Genomic DNA, 18,375 nt, shown 5'->3' with positions numbered 1-18,375 from the left:
CCTGTTTATTGTTGATGATGGCCTAATATTTCATATGCATCTGCTTGCATTTGATAGCGCTCGTGTCTGTCTTCCTCGCCTGTGTTTTTGATCGGGTGATTGTAGACTCATTCAGGACATTTGCAATAGCGCCCCCGAGCGTATAACAGCGAGAACGCGAAAGTATGGACAATTTCGTGTTTTGCGAGGAAAGTGTTACTAAACCATGACAGAAAATACATGAACTTTTGTATTTAAATCTATATATGTATAGTGTGGCATCATAAACTTGTAGATGTGACAGAATTCACATTCAATGATTATGTTTGCCCTTTAAGATATGCATTTAGGCCTCTAGGACTCAAAACAAATATGTGTGACTATTATAAATGGGTGTAACAGGTCCTTCTGGGGCTCAGGAGCAGCTGAACACACATATACATACATTACTGATAAAATTACAGATGGACAGAGAGAAGAACACTATCATGCACACACACACACACACACACACACACACACAAACATCGCTGTCAACAGATTACAAATTTTAAGCAAATGAATTTCATGGCATGTCTGAGTGATTTGGGGCACAATCCTTACCATAAAACACACTATAAACCATTTTACATATAGAAGCAATTTATTCCCATGCTAACCCAAACACACACACACACACACACACACCAACAAACAAACAAACCCCACTTCTGTTGAGACCAGGCAGCATTGCATACCTTTTGCAAACCTTATTGTCATTCTGCTATGTGGAGACATACAATAGAACGAAATGGACAGACACACAATCCTATGAAAAAGAAATAAATACAATATAATCCATGTAAATTTACTTATGCTATATAATCTGTGCAAACAGATAACCTATATAAACCCATTTACAGAGTAATCAAATACATATAATACACACCTAACTGTACATATACTTCATATTAATACTTTACATGAATAGAACATTAGACATATTTGAATTAACACAAGATGCAAAAAAATGTAGTGCATTGGGACGGTGCAAACAGGGATGTGTCCTCTGCAGGGTCTCTAGAAATTTGACTTTATTGCAAGAAGACAACAGAGCCAAGATACCTGCAGAACATCTGACCATCTCACTCAAAGCTTGCATTTTTACAAGACTTCCAGCGGGTGATCTGCGGGTGTTTTCCTCCCAACTCCCGAAGTCCTTTCTCATGGTCTCCTCATTAACTGTCTGTATTGTTCTGTCTCGTAACAAGGGCAGACTGCCAACTAGCATGCTTCAAAACATGTCACAAGTGATTATTCAGTGTGTTTATCTCATTATTTTTTGCAAAAGAACATGTTAGCAACTCAGTGTCAATACAGATGCCTAGCACAAGCAACTAGAGCTAAAAACTCATTTATTCTCGTGTGACTTCTTTCAGTCAAATAGGCCATAAGAACGTTTTGTGAAATTTAGATTAACTCATTAATCTGTTACTTGACCTCTTCATATTTATATATATATATATATATATATATATATATATATATATATATATATATATATATATATATATATATATATATATAGGCACCTAGTTCGTTTCTCCAGTAGAGGGCGTCTAAGTAACGTGTAAAATGTTCAGAATTGATTGCAGTTTGTTGGAACCTTCTCTTTTTGAAAGTCTATATTATTTTTATTCAATTTTATTTCAGTGTTAGTTATTTTAGTAAATCAAGTTAAACAAAAATAAAATGAAAAATGTTGCTTTGGTTATTAAAACCATTTTTTTTTTATGTTTAAACGTGTTTAAATATCCCTGGTGCAGACTTGCTGTCATGGCAATATTTACTTGGTCCACTTCTGATTCAACTTTGCCTTTCTTTAATTTTTTTTTAATTTAATTGAATTCTTATTTTTATTTTAGTTTTTGTCCCCAGCCCAGGTTTTGTTTGATACAGTTAAATCTGTCCCTGAAGATGGAGCTATTTCCCATTAATAAAAAAAAGAAAATGCCATGCGTTATAGGACTATAGTAAATGGTACATAGTATTTTTTCTTTTTTTTTATGTAAGGGACATTTTGGCATATAAGTATCAGTGAGTGAATAGTCTAGGTGAACCGCTTAGGATTCACTTTCATTGGTCCGAGGTCAATGCAAAAACTTAAACTTAATGGTCCAAAACAGGCCTTATTTTCTTTAAAAAAAAAAAAATATTTCTTGTTTTGTGTTGGTGAAATATGACCCTTGAAGACTGATTTCGTCAGACTCATTTGTAAAGATCTGTTCCAGTGTGTTTATTTGGGGTATAGATTACAGTACTGTATGTAATAGCATGCAAACTATTAATACTGCATTCACAGATGGATCACAGTCCTCGGGTTGATCATTAAATCTTATCTAAGTTGTTATAGAAGAATTTATGAGCGTTGTGCATGATTATGAGAAAGTCCAGTGTAATGTCACAAACAGTTCACATCACAAGGTTGTTATAACAACTGTCTCGTTATACATGCCACAAATTATGCCATTTAAATGTTACTTTCTCTTAATAACTATAAGTAAACCATGAGGTTGATTGATTTTCAAAAAAGTCTAAACATCTGGAAAATTATTTTTTGGTGACAGAATAAATGACACCAGGTTTAACTAATTATTGTTTATTTTTTCCTCTCTACAAAGAACTGACATTAAACAATTTACATTTTAAATTGTTAACTATTAATAAAAGTATTTTTGTACACAGCATAGTCAACGTGAAACACAGTTTACAACCCATTTTACCTCCATCTATTTTCTGAGTGACATAAAAAAATAAAAATAATTCAGAATCATGTGCACTGATGAATCACTCACAATAAAAACCAGCAACATATATTTAGAAAGCAAACGGGGTCAGTTTTGATTTCACGTTGACCTTTCATGCTAGAAACTGAAAACTAAATTCATTTTGTGCACCATATTTACAGACTTGCTAACAGAAAGTAATATGAAAAAGGAAAACATATGTATAGACTTTAAAACACGGAAATTAACTTATAATGAATCTCTGAAAGCTCCTACTGTACTGAATGAATGCATTTAGCAGACGCTTTGGATAAAAGCAACTTACAGTGCATTCGGGCTAACATTTTTTACCTAACATGTGCTCCCTGGGAATCGAACCTACAACCTTGCGCTGCTAATGCAATGCAGGAACACAAACATATAAAACTAAAGTGTCTAACGTTTGAGCTGAACTCAAGTCCTTGTGTTTTGCAGTTGTCGCACTGGAGAAAGCAATCTGAGGTCTACAAATCATCAGTCATCAGTCCGTCCTCATCGTCCGAATCCATGTCAGTCCTTAGGTCATCCTCTTCCTCGGTGTCGTCATCTTCCTCGTGGCCTGCATCCGCTTCACCAGCGTCGGGAATGATGACCACTTCCTCTTTGGTGCTGGGGTCGACATCTTGCTTAAACCAGACCGCTTTGTATCCCTCCTCATTGCGCCGCTCTTTGGTCAGGATGGGTTTGACTTCCTTCTCGCCGTCGATGGTTTCTGACCCTGACAGGCTGCTGGAGTCGACTGGAGGGCTGCTGGTGGTCTGGAGAAGGGCGCTAGGGGTCGTCTTGTTCAGTCCCGACTCCAGTTTGTTCTCCAGGTCTGCAGCTAACTTAGAGTTAACACTTCCAGAATCAGCATCGAGCTGGAAGCCCTCATTGCAGTACTGTACACCCACTTTAGGACCACCCGAGCCTCCACCAAGCTGTCGAAAAATAACATCATCTCATAAATATGCTCTAGATATAGAGAAAGTATTAATGTTAATGGAATGATTCACCTATAGCTGTCATTATATAGTTTAAGGTACTCTAATAATGGTTTTATGAACATTGAAAGCATGATATTTGATTCAGTGTGAATTTACATGAATAGTTTTATTATGATCGATTAAATTCAAGTCATAAAAAATACTCTCAAATATGCTCTAGATACAAAAAGTGTTCACATTAACATTGCATGTGATCATTTCAAAATAATTTAAATCTATTGGAATTTATTTGAGTATGCTTTTACAAACTATAATTATAATTATAAAAATGTATGCATGGATGGTTTTTTAAATCGTGAAATGTGACATTTTACATTTATATGCTTTTATAAATTATTTGATTCAATACGAACGAGTGGTTTTATGAACATGTAACAATTTGGTTTACAACTGATTTGATTCAGTGCAGTTATTAATATACAGTAGAAAGATGTTATGAACCATTCGAAAAATGAACAAAATATTGTTTTTTTTTAAGCAATGAAGGTGACAGTTTATTAATACTTTTACAGACTGTTCAGATCAATCAGAATCAATCATTCAGAATTTACATTCATGGTTTTATGAACGATTTAATTTTGTCAGAAATGAAAACGTATCATTTTAATAAAAATTGGAACATGACAAGACTTGATACAATATGAATTTATGTGAAATCACATTTATCAACTATTAAATTAGATCCAAACACGTAGGCATAGTTTTAAAAAACGACTCAAATCACTGTGACGGACGGTTAACGTGAAAATACTTCTAAAAACTGAAAAAAATACTTTAAAGAATGAGGTAATTTACGTTGAATGCTTTCATTGCATTTTTCAACTATTCAATTGGAAAAATGTACCTAAAAATAGATTTATAAACAGTGAAGGTGACCATTTAAATCTGAATACTTTTACAAACTGTTTTTACTTTAATAATAATTTTATGAACACTGAATCAAATTGGAAACCTTTGCACATTTTGATAGTTTGCACATTTCTGTTGTGAATTTACATGAGAATGCTTTTACCAACCAATTTAAAGCAGCATTTTAAGGATGTTTCAATTCTGTGCAAATACATGAGAACGTTCTCTTCAATCTGACAATTTGTTTTAAATAATTAATAAATTCAACATGCCGGTTACATCAAAGAATGCTTTGAACGATAAAGATTATACGTGACCGTTTCAATTAGGTTTTAACCATGTTTCAATTCAGAATGACATTTCAGAATGAAAAGATTTTGTCTTGTATTTAACCTGGAACATTTCTTAGTTTGACAGTTTTGTGCATGGAAACTTACTGTGCTACGGAAGGCGCTAGCCTCGGAAATCTTCTTCCAGTCTGTGTTATGGCCCTTGATTCGGTGCACCATCAGTCCAATGCAAACCAAGCACAGAACGATAACCACAGCCAAAGAAGCCCCTACAGCCGCCATATCTCCCGAACTGAACTCGCCTGCTTTCACCTGCTGTCCCCCTGAGGGAGAGAAAACATGTTTTTTTAGGATACTTAAGGTACACATAAGGTGGGTTAACCAGAACAATGCACACAAACTGCTGAATTACATGCGTAATGTGTTTTCCCAAACATGAGTGCACACCCTTATAGAGTGCTGCATTTTAGTTAGCATTTAGTTAGCATTTTAGCCCGTCAATGGGTTTTTTGAATGCATTTTTGGTTAAATGCCTGAAGTAAGGTCTGTGGTTAACAAAAGCTCAAGATATTTCATTCTACGACAAAAAATTATTTTTAAGAAGCTTGGCTTTACAAAGGACAACAAGTGTCTAAATGGGATTACAGAGGTTTTCAGCGACATTAAACATCATCATCTACTCTCTAGTCACTTTATTATGTGTTTATAATCACATTCTTGCAAACTCTTCAATCTCAAACTTTCAGGGAATATGGTTTTTAAGTTAAAGGTTGTTGAAGTTTAATGGTGGTGATCCTGACGTCTTCCGACCATGGTGTAGTTTCTTTACAGCCTTCGTTAGCATTTAGTTAGCTGAAAGTAAAAGTAAAATCCTAATAGGTTTTTGTTGAGGAAACCAGGGTCAACTTTCGTCATCACTGCAGCCCTCTATAGCCATTATCCAAAAGTGTCCAATAGCATAAAGCATGCATCCTTGAGTAAATTACGTGTGATTAGCACAGCGCTAGATTCATTCGTATTTTATGGTCTGGTCTTACCTGAAGTGACTTCAACCACAAGTGAAGCTGTGCTTGATTCTTCATTGTCTGTGTCAACCACCCTCATCTGAGTCACATTGGATAATATGGACATAAATATTTCGAATCACTCTAAAGTGTCTAAAGAGCATTAAACACTGTATGAAATATTAAGGTCTTACTTCTAAATGTACAGTGCCTGGTGAAACCGTCTTCGCCATGAGTATGAAACCCTCTGGAGTGATTGAGAAGTCAGCGCCAGCTACAAACTCAAACCTGAGGTTAGGATTATAGCCCTACATAGAAAGAAATCCAGCATTTAACACAAGAAATATTACAGTTATAGGCCTCATTCATAAAACATGAGTTTAATCTATATAAAAACATTTTTAATAAATTGAATGCATTGATTTAGTTAACCGTTTTATGATTTATTGAAGTCCATGTGACCATTTACATAATGGCTTTATGATCAATTCAGTCGAAGAATTTACCACTTTTAAAAATTATTTTATAAATACTGAATTCTTTGAAGAATGCTTTTATGAACCATTAATGCAATTTACTTAAAATAGTTTTTAAGAATATTCAATCAAATGCTTAATTTAATGTTTAAATAATTCAGTTAATGTTTATGCAAGATATGAATAAGTTTACATTCATAGATGTTTTATGAACAGTGAATTGAGTGCATTTCAGTGTTTTCCAGAATGATTCAGTGAAATGTGCATTGAATTCAGTGCAACAATTTATGTAGGAAACAGAACTATTAAATTCAATCCAAGAATTAAAATATAAGAATGGTTTTATAAATACTGAATTGAATGTGATGCTTTCTGTATATTGATTTCGAAGCAACAGTTTACGTATGTTTTTAAAAAAGATGTGTTTTTGGTGTTTTTTTGCCTTTATTATCATAGGACTATATGTTTTTAAATGTTTTTTAGAAATCGCTTTAGGCATGACTCAATATTTGGCACAAATTGTTCAGTTCAGTGCCACAATATATGTAAGAACTGTTTTACAAAATATTCAATCCAAGAATTCATGCAAAACTTAATGTACACTGAATTGAACATTATTATTTCTATGAGAATGGCTTTACAAACAAATCATTTCATTGCAACAGTTTATGCAAAAATGAACTGAAATGTCCATAAAACCAATACAAAAGATTATGTAAAAATGAATTCCGATTTAAAGTCATTTTCACTAATCTTGCTTGACAGTATGGATCTTGATCTGAACGCCTGCACAGACCAGAATGCTGTTTATCCCTGAGTTCTTACATCAGAAAAGTCTTTATCTGTAGCTTGGACTCTCAGGGGTCTGTTGGACGTTTTGCTCTCCAGAACCAGACTGTCCAGACCTGCATCCTTTGAGATAAAGCCTTCATAACTGGGCTTCACAAATGTCGGAGGGAACTTGGTGGTTTTCACCACCTTCAGGATGACAGTAGCGGTGGCAAACTGATCGGCGTTCTCTTTCTGATACGCCTGAGAAGACAGAGGGGAAATCTGGTTCAGAATTGAACTATACTCTACAAAATAAAGGATCCAGAAGAGGGTTTTTACAGAGCCATTTTTTGGTTCCCCAAAAATCCTTCAGTGAACAGTTCCTAAAAGAACAATTTTCCTTAGATTTTAAAAATAAAATAAACTTGGAATGGAAAGGAACCATCAGTGCCAATAAAGAACTTTTATTTTTAAGAGTTTACAGAATACTGTTGCTCTAAAATGAAGCTTCTGATCGTACGTAACATTCAACAACAGTGGTTTCATTCTTATAAATGTTATTTTTTTCTCTCTTACCATGACTGAAAGGACGATCGGTCCTGCAACCCCAACCGGTTTCAGCATTGTGATGCTCCCAGTGTCATTGTCGATTTGAAATACGTCATCCACATTTCCTTGAACATGTCAAATGTACCATTAAAAACCAGTCGACTCCTTCCAAAGTTCTTCATTTCAACCCAAAAGGGCAATAAAATATCTCACCTCCAAGAAATGCATAGCCAATGGGCTCGTTCCTGCCTGTGTCACCATCAATGGCCATGACCGGACCTGGCTTCAGGGACAAAGGACCTGTCTGTGGTGTACAAAAACATTCAAATACTCAAAAAGACTGACAAATTCATCCAATGAGACATTTCCTGATGTTTCTGCATTCATTAGCCGGCTTTATAATGTGAGAAATGTTGGTGTTTGTTGCGGTACTTTGAAATAATCATCACTATATAACATTTAAACAGGTTTAGCTTAACATCAGACCTTTATCTACAACAGCTTTGGATAGAAAACCCACCGCTTGTTCGTTTAAGTTGACAGTCCCTTCATAACCAGAGCTCATGCACACTTTGCTTGTGCCCAACACGGCTTCTGTACAAGGCTGGATCCACGGTGGACGGTTGTCGATGTCTATGATGTTGGCTATAATGGTGGTTGAGGCAGTGTGGGAGGCTTCAGCTTTAGATCCAATCGGTGTGTCCTGAAAAGTCATCAAATGACAGTAGTTTATACAAAAAGAATGCAACTTTGGACATTTAACCAGGGTCAAAACTCACCTGCACATATAGTGTCATTGTGACTTTTTTAGTTTGATCATAATCCAGCACTTTTGTCACCAGAATGTTGGGATTGAAATTGGTCTCCAGGTCAAATTCTCCCTGCGAGAGAACAAAAGCCTTGTTTGAGAAATATTTCAAATGGGATTCGTTTTGGAATTCCTCTGACAATTTGGAACCAACATTCCAAGAGGAATTTTCTTTTAGAATTCCAAAAAGAAGAAACTTCAGAACATAGTTCCCAACTGAACAGTTGTGATTGCCGTGACATACAAACTCTGTACACATTCTTTTGGGATTTTTGTTGTCTCAGAAAGTGTAATGGGAACACAGTTGTACCTCAGGAGAATCCAGTTGGTAGAAAAGTCTAGCAGTTTTATCAGGATCGGTTGCTGTGATTAGGCCAACACTGGTATCCACTTTTGATAACTAGAAAAATCAGTAAAGCTTTAAGATTTTGAAAACCGCCTTGATCAAACAAACAAACAAAAATAAAATAAGTTGTACAGCATAAGCAACATGAAAAGTTCATCAGCAAAGTACCTCATCGACATCAAGGGTGTACTGACTCTGTGCAAACACCGGTGGATTATCATTTGTATCCTCCACGACTATTTTCAAATTCAGTGTGGTCTGAATTACAAATATGACATGCAGGACATCAATAACCAACATTAAAAACATACAGAAAATAAGTAAGGTTAAATAAAACATTTACATGAAGGTCCATTGAAATAGTTTACTCACAGAGGGAGAGTCAGCTCTTGTACACTCGATATTCACCTCGTGAGGTTTGTTGGGGTCAAATGTCTAAGAAAATCACAAAACACAAAAGGTCTGTCATTTTTGTACATTAAGCATTTTAAATGGATCTGAGTGGTTGCTTTGAAATATTAAAATGGAAACATGTAGGGGTGTATTTGAGCTATAAAATAATGAAACGGAAATGTGTAAATTAAGCCTGTCGTGATAACAACTTCTTGTCGTGCAATATATGACCCAAGAAATATTAGCAATAAGCGATATTATTTTAATTTTAAAGACCATTTTATCCCACTTAATATATAATCACAATGTTACAGCATAATAATGCAAGGAAGGCCTACACATTTCCAAATGACAACAAACTTTCAATTTTTAATATTTAGATCATGCATGGAAATTAAGTATCAGGATATTAGATACATTAAAAAAACTTGATCAAATAGTAAATAAACATTTTCTAAAAGTGCAAATTAAGTACAAAAAAAAAATGCACAAAGAACTTGTATGAAACTTTTTTTTGTAGAAGCATTTTTTACATTTGAACTAGCTCATAACTACACCACGTAATATACAATAAGCTGCAAAATAAATAAAATGGGCGATACAGTATATTGAGTCACCAAAAATTAATAAGGTCATGCACATATATTGCTCAATAAGACAATATATTGATTATTGCAACAGGCCTAGTGTAAATATAAGTTTAGACTTACTGAATTTTAAGTGGTAATTGATCAAGATCAAGACTAAGCTCTTTACAAAATTAAAGCACTTCATTTAATTGAAAAGTATTTTACTGGCTATTTTAAATTAAGATATGAAAAATGGATTTGCAATATTAAAATAGTAAGTATGTACTTTGTACACCCCAGGCATTGAAAATTATACATTTAGAGTTTATTGGCTGAACACAAAACCAGACTCTTCATAAGATACACAGAATTAACCTCAAAGTCCAGCACAGTTACAGCAATGAGATCGTATTCGTTGAGGCTGAAGAGACCCTCTGGATCCTGACGAGTGATTGTAGCCGTCACCCCTGCCTCAGCGGTGACTGTTGTTACCGTGGCACCAATTTCGTTGTTTTCCGGAAAAAAAATTAACAGCGCTACATTGTTTTCCACCCAGCAAAGATCTGTGTCATTCAGAGAAAATCAGAGTTATAATATTGGCATGAATGGTCCAGGTTGACACTGAAAAAATGTGATTGTTAGAAAATATGAAGAAAAAAAAAGCTACATTTTGTGATCTTCAAGATAACAGTAAAAAAAATAAATTAAACAACAACTTCTAAAGAAACTAAACGAAATTCCCAAAGGTAGTTTTTTTTATTTTTTCAAATAAGTAAGCTTTTTTTTAATTTAAGCATTTCAAAGTCAAAAATAAAAACATGATTAAGTACATATTTCTGGAGTGTGTTTTTGTACTTTCCGTTTATGTAAAATACGAGTTTTGTGTAAAGTTGAAATAAGACATTCCTTTGAGAATTTAAATCTATTGATAGTAAAACATAAGCACATCTTTAAATAAAAGGTGATTAAACCTAAACATCGCTCACTCAATATGATATATTATAATAAAACTGATCAATTTCCTGAATCAGCCATGTCTTGTTTTTGATGCTTATGGAACCATAACAAATTTACAGAAGTTTAAATATTAATACTTTAAAGAATACCAACATTTCCAACTGTCTTAACGTTTTGGAAGTCTAAGCAATCATGTTTTTCCCAAGTATAACCAGATCAACAGGGAAACTTCATGTTCTGAGCTGTTTCGGCCTACAAAACCAATCCTGATTATGTAAGATTTTTCATTCACAAACTTTCAGCACTTACTTTGTGTTTCACTGAACTTGCAGAATGTGAAAAGAACCAGGAGGACGACAACTGCAGTAGTTCCTTTAGGCCTCAAATCCATTTTTCTTGTTAGGCGACGGATCAATAAAGGAATATCGAAAACAAATCCTTTTTTCCCAAGTGAATTCAATTCCCATCAAGCAGTTGTGAGCGATAGCTAATGTGCGAAACAGACTTCAAGCTAACCTTTGAGATCAACGCTTATCTGGGTTTATTGGCTATAAAGATGAGCACAATTGGACTTTTGCCTCGTTGATATGAACACAGCTGCGTAACATGTGCATGTACATCTCATAAACCATGAACACAAAGAAGAACGATGTTTACAAAACAATATTTTCAATTTGGTTGCAGATGGTTAGCGTAAGAGCTGTTTCCAAAATGTTACACAGTTCAGGCCATCTTAAAATGTTAGACAGAACATTGTAAAATACAACAAGTTAAACGTATTAAGAATCGTATTGGACACTGTTTTTTGGTGATAAACATAAATACTGAAGATTTTTAGGCTGATATTTTAGCAAAGCTGCTGTCTTATTGCTTATATTCCTGAACGAAAAGTGCCATTAATGGGGAACTTTCTCATCTTTAAATAAACCAATAATGCACACTTGTCACGACCGGGATACAGGAAAACACAGAGAGAGATCCACGTGCAGGTATGTCTTTTATTAGGGGTAATCCAAATCGTAAACAGTCCAGGCAGGGGTCAAAACCAAAGTGCCAATCCAAACTCACGGCAAGAACAAGACTTTGAATTGGACGTGATAACCATAAGGACTCTGTGACACAAACTAAGACAGACAGGGTATAAATACACAGAGAAATGACAAACACTAACGGGGAATGGGCTGAGTGCAATGATTAATGATTAGTGACAGCTGAGTGCAATGAGAAGACAGAGATTGTGGGGAATGTGTTTCAGGAAGTGACAGACACCGTGGGGAAGGAGGACATCTAGTGGTTACCCAGGGAACACAAACCAGACACTGTGACAACACTGAGCAAATTCAAGTGCTTCTATGAATTAATGACTGAAAGAAGCTAACAGCATCACAAATGAATGAACAGAAATTAATTCTTTGTTGTTGTTGGGTTTTTTTTTTACACGTGCAATAAGCTAGTCATTAGTGGGCATAGGTTTCACTTACAGTAAAAGGTTATCTTCCAGCAACCAAATGAAGTAATCTGGCTAATATACTGTACTGTAGTATTTATCTTGTTATATAATTGTGCATAGACTTAACTGATAAAAAGAAAGTGCATTATGAAAGACAGGTTTAAAGCCAATACTACCTTTCAGATCTTTTCTTAAAAAATAAAAAAAACTCAACTAAGTGTATTTTTAAACTGAGAAACATTTAAGTATATTGATCCCAGTACAAACGGATGTTCCTACAAATTGATAATGTATAATATTGTAAGTTTAACTGCATGTCTGTCCCCAGTACAGAATATGATCTTGCTAGTTTATGAACAATTTAAAATTAAAGAAGTTTATTTCAAATTTGAAACATTTTCTGTCATTTGAGACCATCTAATTTTTCCTATGTGTCTGCTTACATCACTCTCTTTTATTATTATTTTTAATTATTGCTGTATTCTTTAATACAACAATTACGGTAATTAGACACACAGACACACATTTTTGAAATACTAGCTTTTAAATAAACAGCATAAATGTAATAAAAGAATAATAGCAAGAAGTTATGTAATATTATAGTACCCATCCTGCATTACACAAAAAGTTAATTTAAAAAAAGTTTGACTTTCTACTTCTTGTCCAAAATGGAAAGACCCATGTATGTCACTCTGATTACTATATTCCTGTACTATTAAGTTCTTAAGAAATGCATTCTTGTGCTATTTTCGTACCATGTCCGTAAGATTTACTTCACTGACCACTACTGTTTATTGTGGCCTCATATAATCTACAACAGTCTGTGACTGGTCGTACATTAATTATGATCCTGCATGTGAGTCAAGCACATCATACTAGCATTAAAGCTTAATAGTAATACTATAAAGCTCTTGTGAAGGCTCATGAAGTTATTGTCTGTGTTAAATGAATAAACCAAGACGCTATTCTCAAGTCCAGAGTTTATTTTGCATCTGATGTTTTATGAGACACAGTTGGATTCAAATATATACAAACAGTTTGTTTCAAACGTGTTAAATTGATTCAGACATTGTGAAGTTGTTGTCTTCGGGTTTCTTGGACATGAAGTCACAGTCTTCACTGGTACACGTTTGGACATGAATACAGTCTCATCAGGGAAATCAGTCGGTCTGTGTCTCCACCGACGCTGCTGCAAACACACAGAGCATGAAATGTCATTCAAGCTAAAATATATTACCTATTGGAGCGTATTGATAAGTATTATTTTATATACTGATAACTGAATTAGCTTACTGCTAAGAAAGAAGCTATGCACTTTACACATCAACTGAATGCTGAGAGACAGCTTCATGTTACTAAAAGCTTTTTTGTTACTAAAAGCTTGTTTTAATCATATATCATATATATATATTTAGCTATATATAGGGGCATTTCCAAGTAAACAAGGGACTGGACAGTGTCTCCTCAAAATATTGGACAAGAAAAAATGTATAGTACAAAAAGTAAAGCAATGGCAATATTACAAAATATTAAAAAGTGTATAAATCACTAGTTTTAGTCTAAATTAACAATATAATGGCATTATGGTCCCTAACCCTGATTTAACCTAAATCACACATTTAGATATAACCACTTTGTTATAAAATAAGACTTAAAATGACCTGAAAACATGATCTGTGGGAGTTTGAAGGTAAATATCTGTGTCTATGACCAATATTTATCGAGCTTTGATGACTGATGATCCGAAATATTCACAAATAAAATATGTTTTAAAATATAGTAATTATTTTGGAATAAATGTAACACTAACTTGATGAGATTCATACTTGGCTTTAATAAGTAGAATACTGATTACACTGTTTATCTAAAAATATAAAACAGATATAATTTTTTTCTGATAGTGTAAGTAATGTTTATATATGTATATATGTAATGTATATATATATATAATACTGAGTTTGTTAAATGCTAAGTGAAAAAAAGTGCTTCACGCTGTCAAAAAAAACTGTTAGATTATTATGCATCATGTGAATAGAAAGGTAGGTTTACTAAAGCTATAAAATTACGTTTATACGTTTATTGAGTCTATTTAAGCTATAGGCTACGTACTTAAAGCTATATTTAACAATAACAAAGTTTTCTTACTGCTAAGAGATTGCTATGTTGAAACTTTTCCTTCAAGTTTCTCAGATATACATAACTTAGCTGCAAATATCAAAGGCACAAATGTAAATTAAAAGACCGTTTGATTTGGATGGGCATATCAGAGGCTTTACCTTTTCTTGCTGCTTTGCATGCGTTTCAGGAGGGCGCAGATGGAGGTGATTTTAGCTTTGGATTTCAGGAGTTCAGCATATCTGTTTGTGAACTCAATGTCGCCCAACTGCCTCGTCTGAAGCCCAGATCTCCTGGAGATACGGGTCGGATTGGATGTTGGTTCAGATGACTCAAAGCATAACAAGTGCATCAAAGTATGTTGGATTCTTCCAATAAAAAACTCAAAAGATCCAATTGTAAATGTTTATCAATTGATACAAGTAGATACTTCAAGAAGAACCTCCAGTGTTCTCCAAAAAGAGGGCGGCCTGCTCTTAAATACACAGATCTGACAGGATCACAAAAGTGAATTATTTATTAACAATAAAAGTTAATGGACCCACCCGTCTCGGTCATCAAAAAGCATATCTGCATCATCTCTAGGAAACAGCATCTTTCTTGGAGAAAAGGTGTCCGCTGTTGAGATGCTGTCCTCTTCTTCAAGATACCTGCAAAACATGAATGAGTCCATGCATCAACTGTGGAAAACATTTTATTTGGTCTGTGTGCTTCATAAAATAACAACATAAGCTAAGAAAACTGGAAGTCTTATCACCTCCAAACAGAATTGGAGAAAGTGGAAAGAAGAAATAAAGATGGAAAGAAGAAAATCAAGCAAGGACAAAGAGATCGAGATCTGATAGGATCCGATAGACCTAAAACTACTCGACTACATTTCAGAAACAGCACAGAAGATCAGACTGAGGTTGAAAATTCAATTATTGTCTTAGGTTGAACGTGAGCCGACCTGCCCAGAACTGGAAGGCTGGAGGCGCAATGGATGAGAAATATCGCAAGGATGGACACTTGCGTCAGACTTGTGAGAAAAGACATTTCCACACCTTAAAAACATGAAAATGAGAACTTCTTAGTGGCAGAACACGAACCATTTTTCCTCCCAATCAAATGCGTGACAGAAGCTCGTTCAGAAACTCAACTCACCTCAGTTTGATCTTCTCGTAGCACTTTAGCAGTCTTCCAGTGCTTCTAGTCTGATTTTTATTCCCAGCCTTTTTGTACCCCCGAAATCATTGATCACAAGCTGTCACCGTGATGTAATAAAGACCTATTTTTAATGAGTTTTATTGCCCTGACTATTTGCTTTTTTCATTAGTTATTTGCCAACGGTTTTCTTACACTTGATGTGATGACCACACATGTGCGCTAATGCTAATAAAGATAAGTATGACTAACAGCGTTGACTTCCTTAATTGGTGCTAAACCGGTTGAGGGGGGCAAGAAATTGGTTTACTCACTTGTTTGAATTGTTAAGATTGCTAATAAATCTGAGGAAGGAAAAGGATTGTGGGTGGACATACAAACACACACGCTTTAGTGAATGAACGACAGTAGTAAAGATCATTATTATGGTAACTAACACACATGACAACAACATCACTATTGCTATACTGTACTTACAGTATGGGATTTAAACAAACCCCTAACAACAAGTATTCAACTTTGGTGCAAAACACATCATCCAGCATCGTTGATGCTATAATAATACCTCTCATGTTTATGTCTTTCTGTCTTCAGTTGCGAAGAAATTAAGGTTTTTGAGGAAAGCATTCCAAGATTTTTCTCCATATAATGGACTTCAATGGTGGCCAATGGGATGAAGGTCCAAACACGATCCCAGCCTGGGAATAAAGATTGAGGATAGTTAGCATAGAAGGCAACCATCAATAAAATTGGCACATTTCTGTAGTAATGTGGTTTTAGTATCTATATTTCACTTGCACTATATTCAAAGTCTTAATTGTACATTAGAAAGCAACTAAAATATAAGCCGTTACTTGTTACAAAAAACATTGCTTTCCTCGTTAGCTCTCAAATATTGTTTATGAGTGTACATGTTAACATTTATCCTGTTACAACACACCCAAATTCCCAAATTCAGACCCAGAACAATAAAGAAGAGGTGGGAGTTCAAAGGAGGAATCTTTATATTACCAAACTGCAGGGAGAGGAAGAGTAGATAGAAGTCATGATCTGCAGGATTAATCACAATCTGATGTGATCCAACCACCTCAGAGAAAACCAGTGTTGAGCTGCTGCAAGAGCTTTTGAAGCACAGCAGCTGTGTTCAAAAAGTTATCCTGTGTTCTGACTGATAATGATGATGATGATGATGATGATGATGATGATGATGATGATCCGCGATAAAGACTAGAGCAATCAAATAGTGAGAGAGTGATCTACTCACATGGTTATGTTCATGGATGTTTCGACGTGGAAAGCAGTTCGGAATGGAAATATTGATATTTTATTTGTTAACAACATATTTTTCGTACCTTCATTTCAGTAAATGTTATGAAATTAAAGAACTAAGCCAATAGTAGCGCTGGCGGTGTCATTTGATTTGGTTCGCGTATCATTTGAGTGTGTTCGGGAGTTTGGAGCGTGAATCATTTGAATCAGTTTGGGAGTTCAAAGCGGGTTCGCGAATCATTTGACTCAGTTCGGGAGTTCAAAGCGGGTTCGCGAATCATTTGAGTCAGTTTGGGAGTTCGGAGCATGAATCATTTGAGTCAATTCGGGAGTTCGGAGCGTGAATGATTTTACTCAGTTCGGGAGTTCGGAGCGGGTTCAGGAATCATTTGAGTCAGTTCGGGAGTTCGGAGCGGGTTCGCGAATCATTTGAGTCAGTTTGGGGATCGCAAATCATTTGAATCATATTAAGTTAATTGCCTGCGAGCTTCTCCTCCTGTCTGTACGGTAATGCGACAGAGAGCCGAGTGGTTATGATGCAATCGTTAGCCTATTTTTTTTACAAAAACTGTTTATACGGGTCCATAATGTAACATAGAAGGTAATGGAGCCCTTTATACATTGTCGTGTATCTTTAGAAATAAATAATGGACAAACAGAGTCTTTAAACGCCTCAGATGTAAAGTTATTCGCTTGAGTGACGCCAAAATGAATGGGAGTCGATGGGAATGAAGTTCTGCTAAAAGATGGCAGCCCCCACCCGACTTCAACTTCCGGTCGAGTTCCTTGCCCCTTGGTTCGGAGCGGGTTAGCGAATCATTTGAGTCAGTTCGGGAGTTCGGAGTGGGTTCGCGAATCATTTGAGTCAGTTCTGGAGTTCAAAGCGGTTTCGCAAATCATTTGAGTCAGTTTGGGAGTTCGGAGCATGAATCATTTGAGTCAGTTCGGGAGTTCGGAGCGGGTTAGCGAATCATTTGAGTCAGTTCGGGAGTTCGGAGTGGGTTCGCCAATCATTTGAGGTACTAAACAAATCGTGACTAAAAAGTGCAGGCGTCTACATGATGAAGTCATAATAGCAGAGTGGCACATGTGCATTTTGAGTGCGTTCTTTCACTGCATTATTCCATGTATTCAAATGCATTTATGAATGCATGTGAATGATCACAAAATTTAAGATATAGGGTTAGAAAATGTATATATTTATATAATTTTTATAGTTAATCAGTATCACACGAAGAGTGCCATTTCAGTTTTTCTCCAAAAATCAGCATGATTAAAATGTGATATTAAGTTCCTACAAACAATAATTTAATTACAAATACTACATTTTGAAGAATAATGTAATATATGAATGAATAATAGCCTAAAGAACCTTTGTGCAAAAAGGGTTCTTGTCATTATAGAACCTTTTTTAAATAAAAGGTTCTTTGGTGTTGAGCAAAGAACCATATGGTTCTATTTAGAACCCCAATGAACCCTTTTCTCTAAGAGTGTAGTGTAGTGTATAATAATATGCACATTAAAAAATGCATATTTTTTATCTGTCCTTCACTCATTTGTTGTGAAGATGAAGACAATAAAAGATGATTTGAATATATCTCTAATTTCTTTTTATAG

General features: G+C 35.0%; 1 protein-coding gene across 1 annotated transcript; it reads right to left on the bottom strand.

Moving 5' to 3' along the window:
• Positions 1-2,635: 2,635 nt before the first annotated feature.
• On the bottom strand, positions 2,636-11,311 carry LOC113066533 (cadherin-related family member 5-like). Its single transcript, XM_026238412.1, has 14 exons — positions 11,091-11,311; positions 10,200-10,387; positions 9,235-9,297; positions 9,031-9,120; positions 8,827-8,916; positions 8,488-8,589; positions 8,229-8,411; positions 7,922-8,012; positions 7,736-7,833; positions 7,214-7,420; positions 6,107-6,220; positions 5,946-6,012; positions 5,056-5,231; positions 2,636-3,703 (listed from the first exon to the last, which is right to left on the bottom strand). The coding sequence occupies exons 1-14, from the start codon at positions 11,170-11,172 to the stop codon at positions 3,248-3,250; spliced, it is 2,007 nt and encodes a 668-aa protein (XP_026094197.1). The 5' UTR covers positions 11,173-11,311; the 3' UTR covers positions 2,636-3,247.
• Between the last annotated feature and the right edge of the window lie 7,064 nt (positions 11,312-18,375).

The sequence above is a fragment of the Carassius auratus genome, chromosome 50, assembly GCF_003368295.1.
Source record: "Carassius auratus strain Wakin chromosome 50, ASM336829v1, whole genome shotgun sequence".
NCBI classification, from domain to species: domain Eukaryota; kingdom Metazoa; phylum Chordata; class Actinopteri; order Cypriniformes; family Cyprinidae; genus Carassius; species Carassius auratus.
Note: the sequence above shows the minus strand (reverse complement) of the source record. Positions and strands in the feature narration are given on the sequence as shown.

What these genes read in the sequence shown, in the direction of transcription:
- LOC113066533 (XM_026238412.1), bottom strand. Translation starts at nt 11,172, where the DNA reads ATGGATTTGAGGCCTAAAGGAACTACTGCAGTTGTCGTCCTCCTGGTT. An exon ending in TCAACTTAAACGAACAAGCG is followed by an intron (nt 8,013 to 8,228) that starts GTGGGTTTTCTA and finishes TGTACACCACAG; the next exon opens with ACAGGTCCTTTGTCCCTGAA. An exon ending in CAGGCACTGTACATTTAGAA is followed by an intron (nt 6,013 to 6,106) that starts GTAAGACCTTAA and finishes AATGTGACTCAG; the next exon opens with ATGAGGGTGGTTGACACAGA.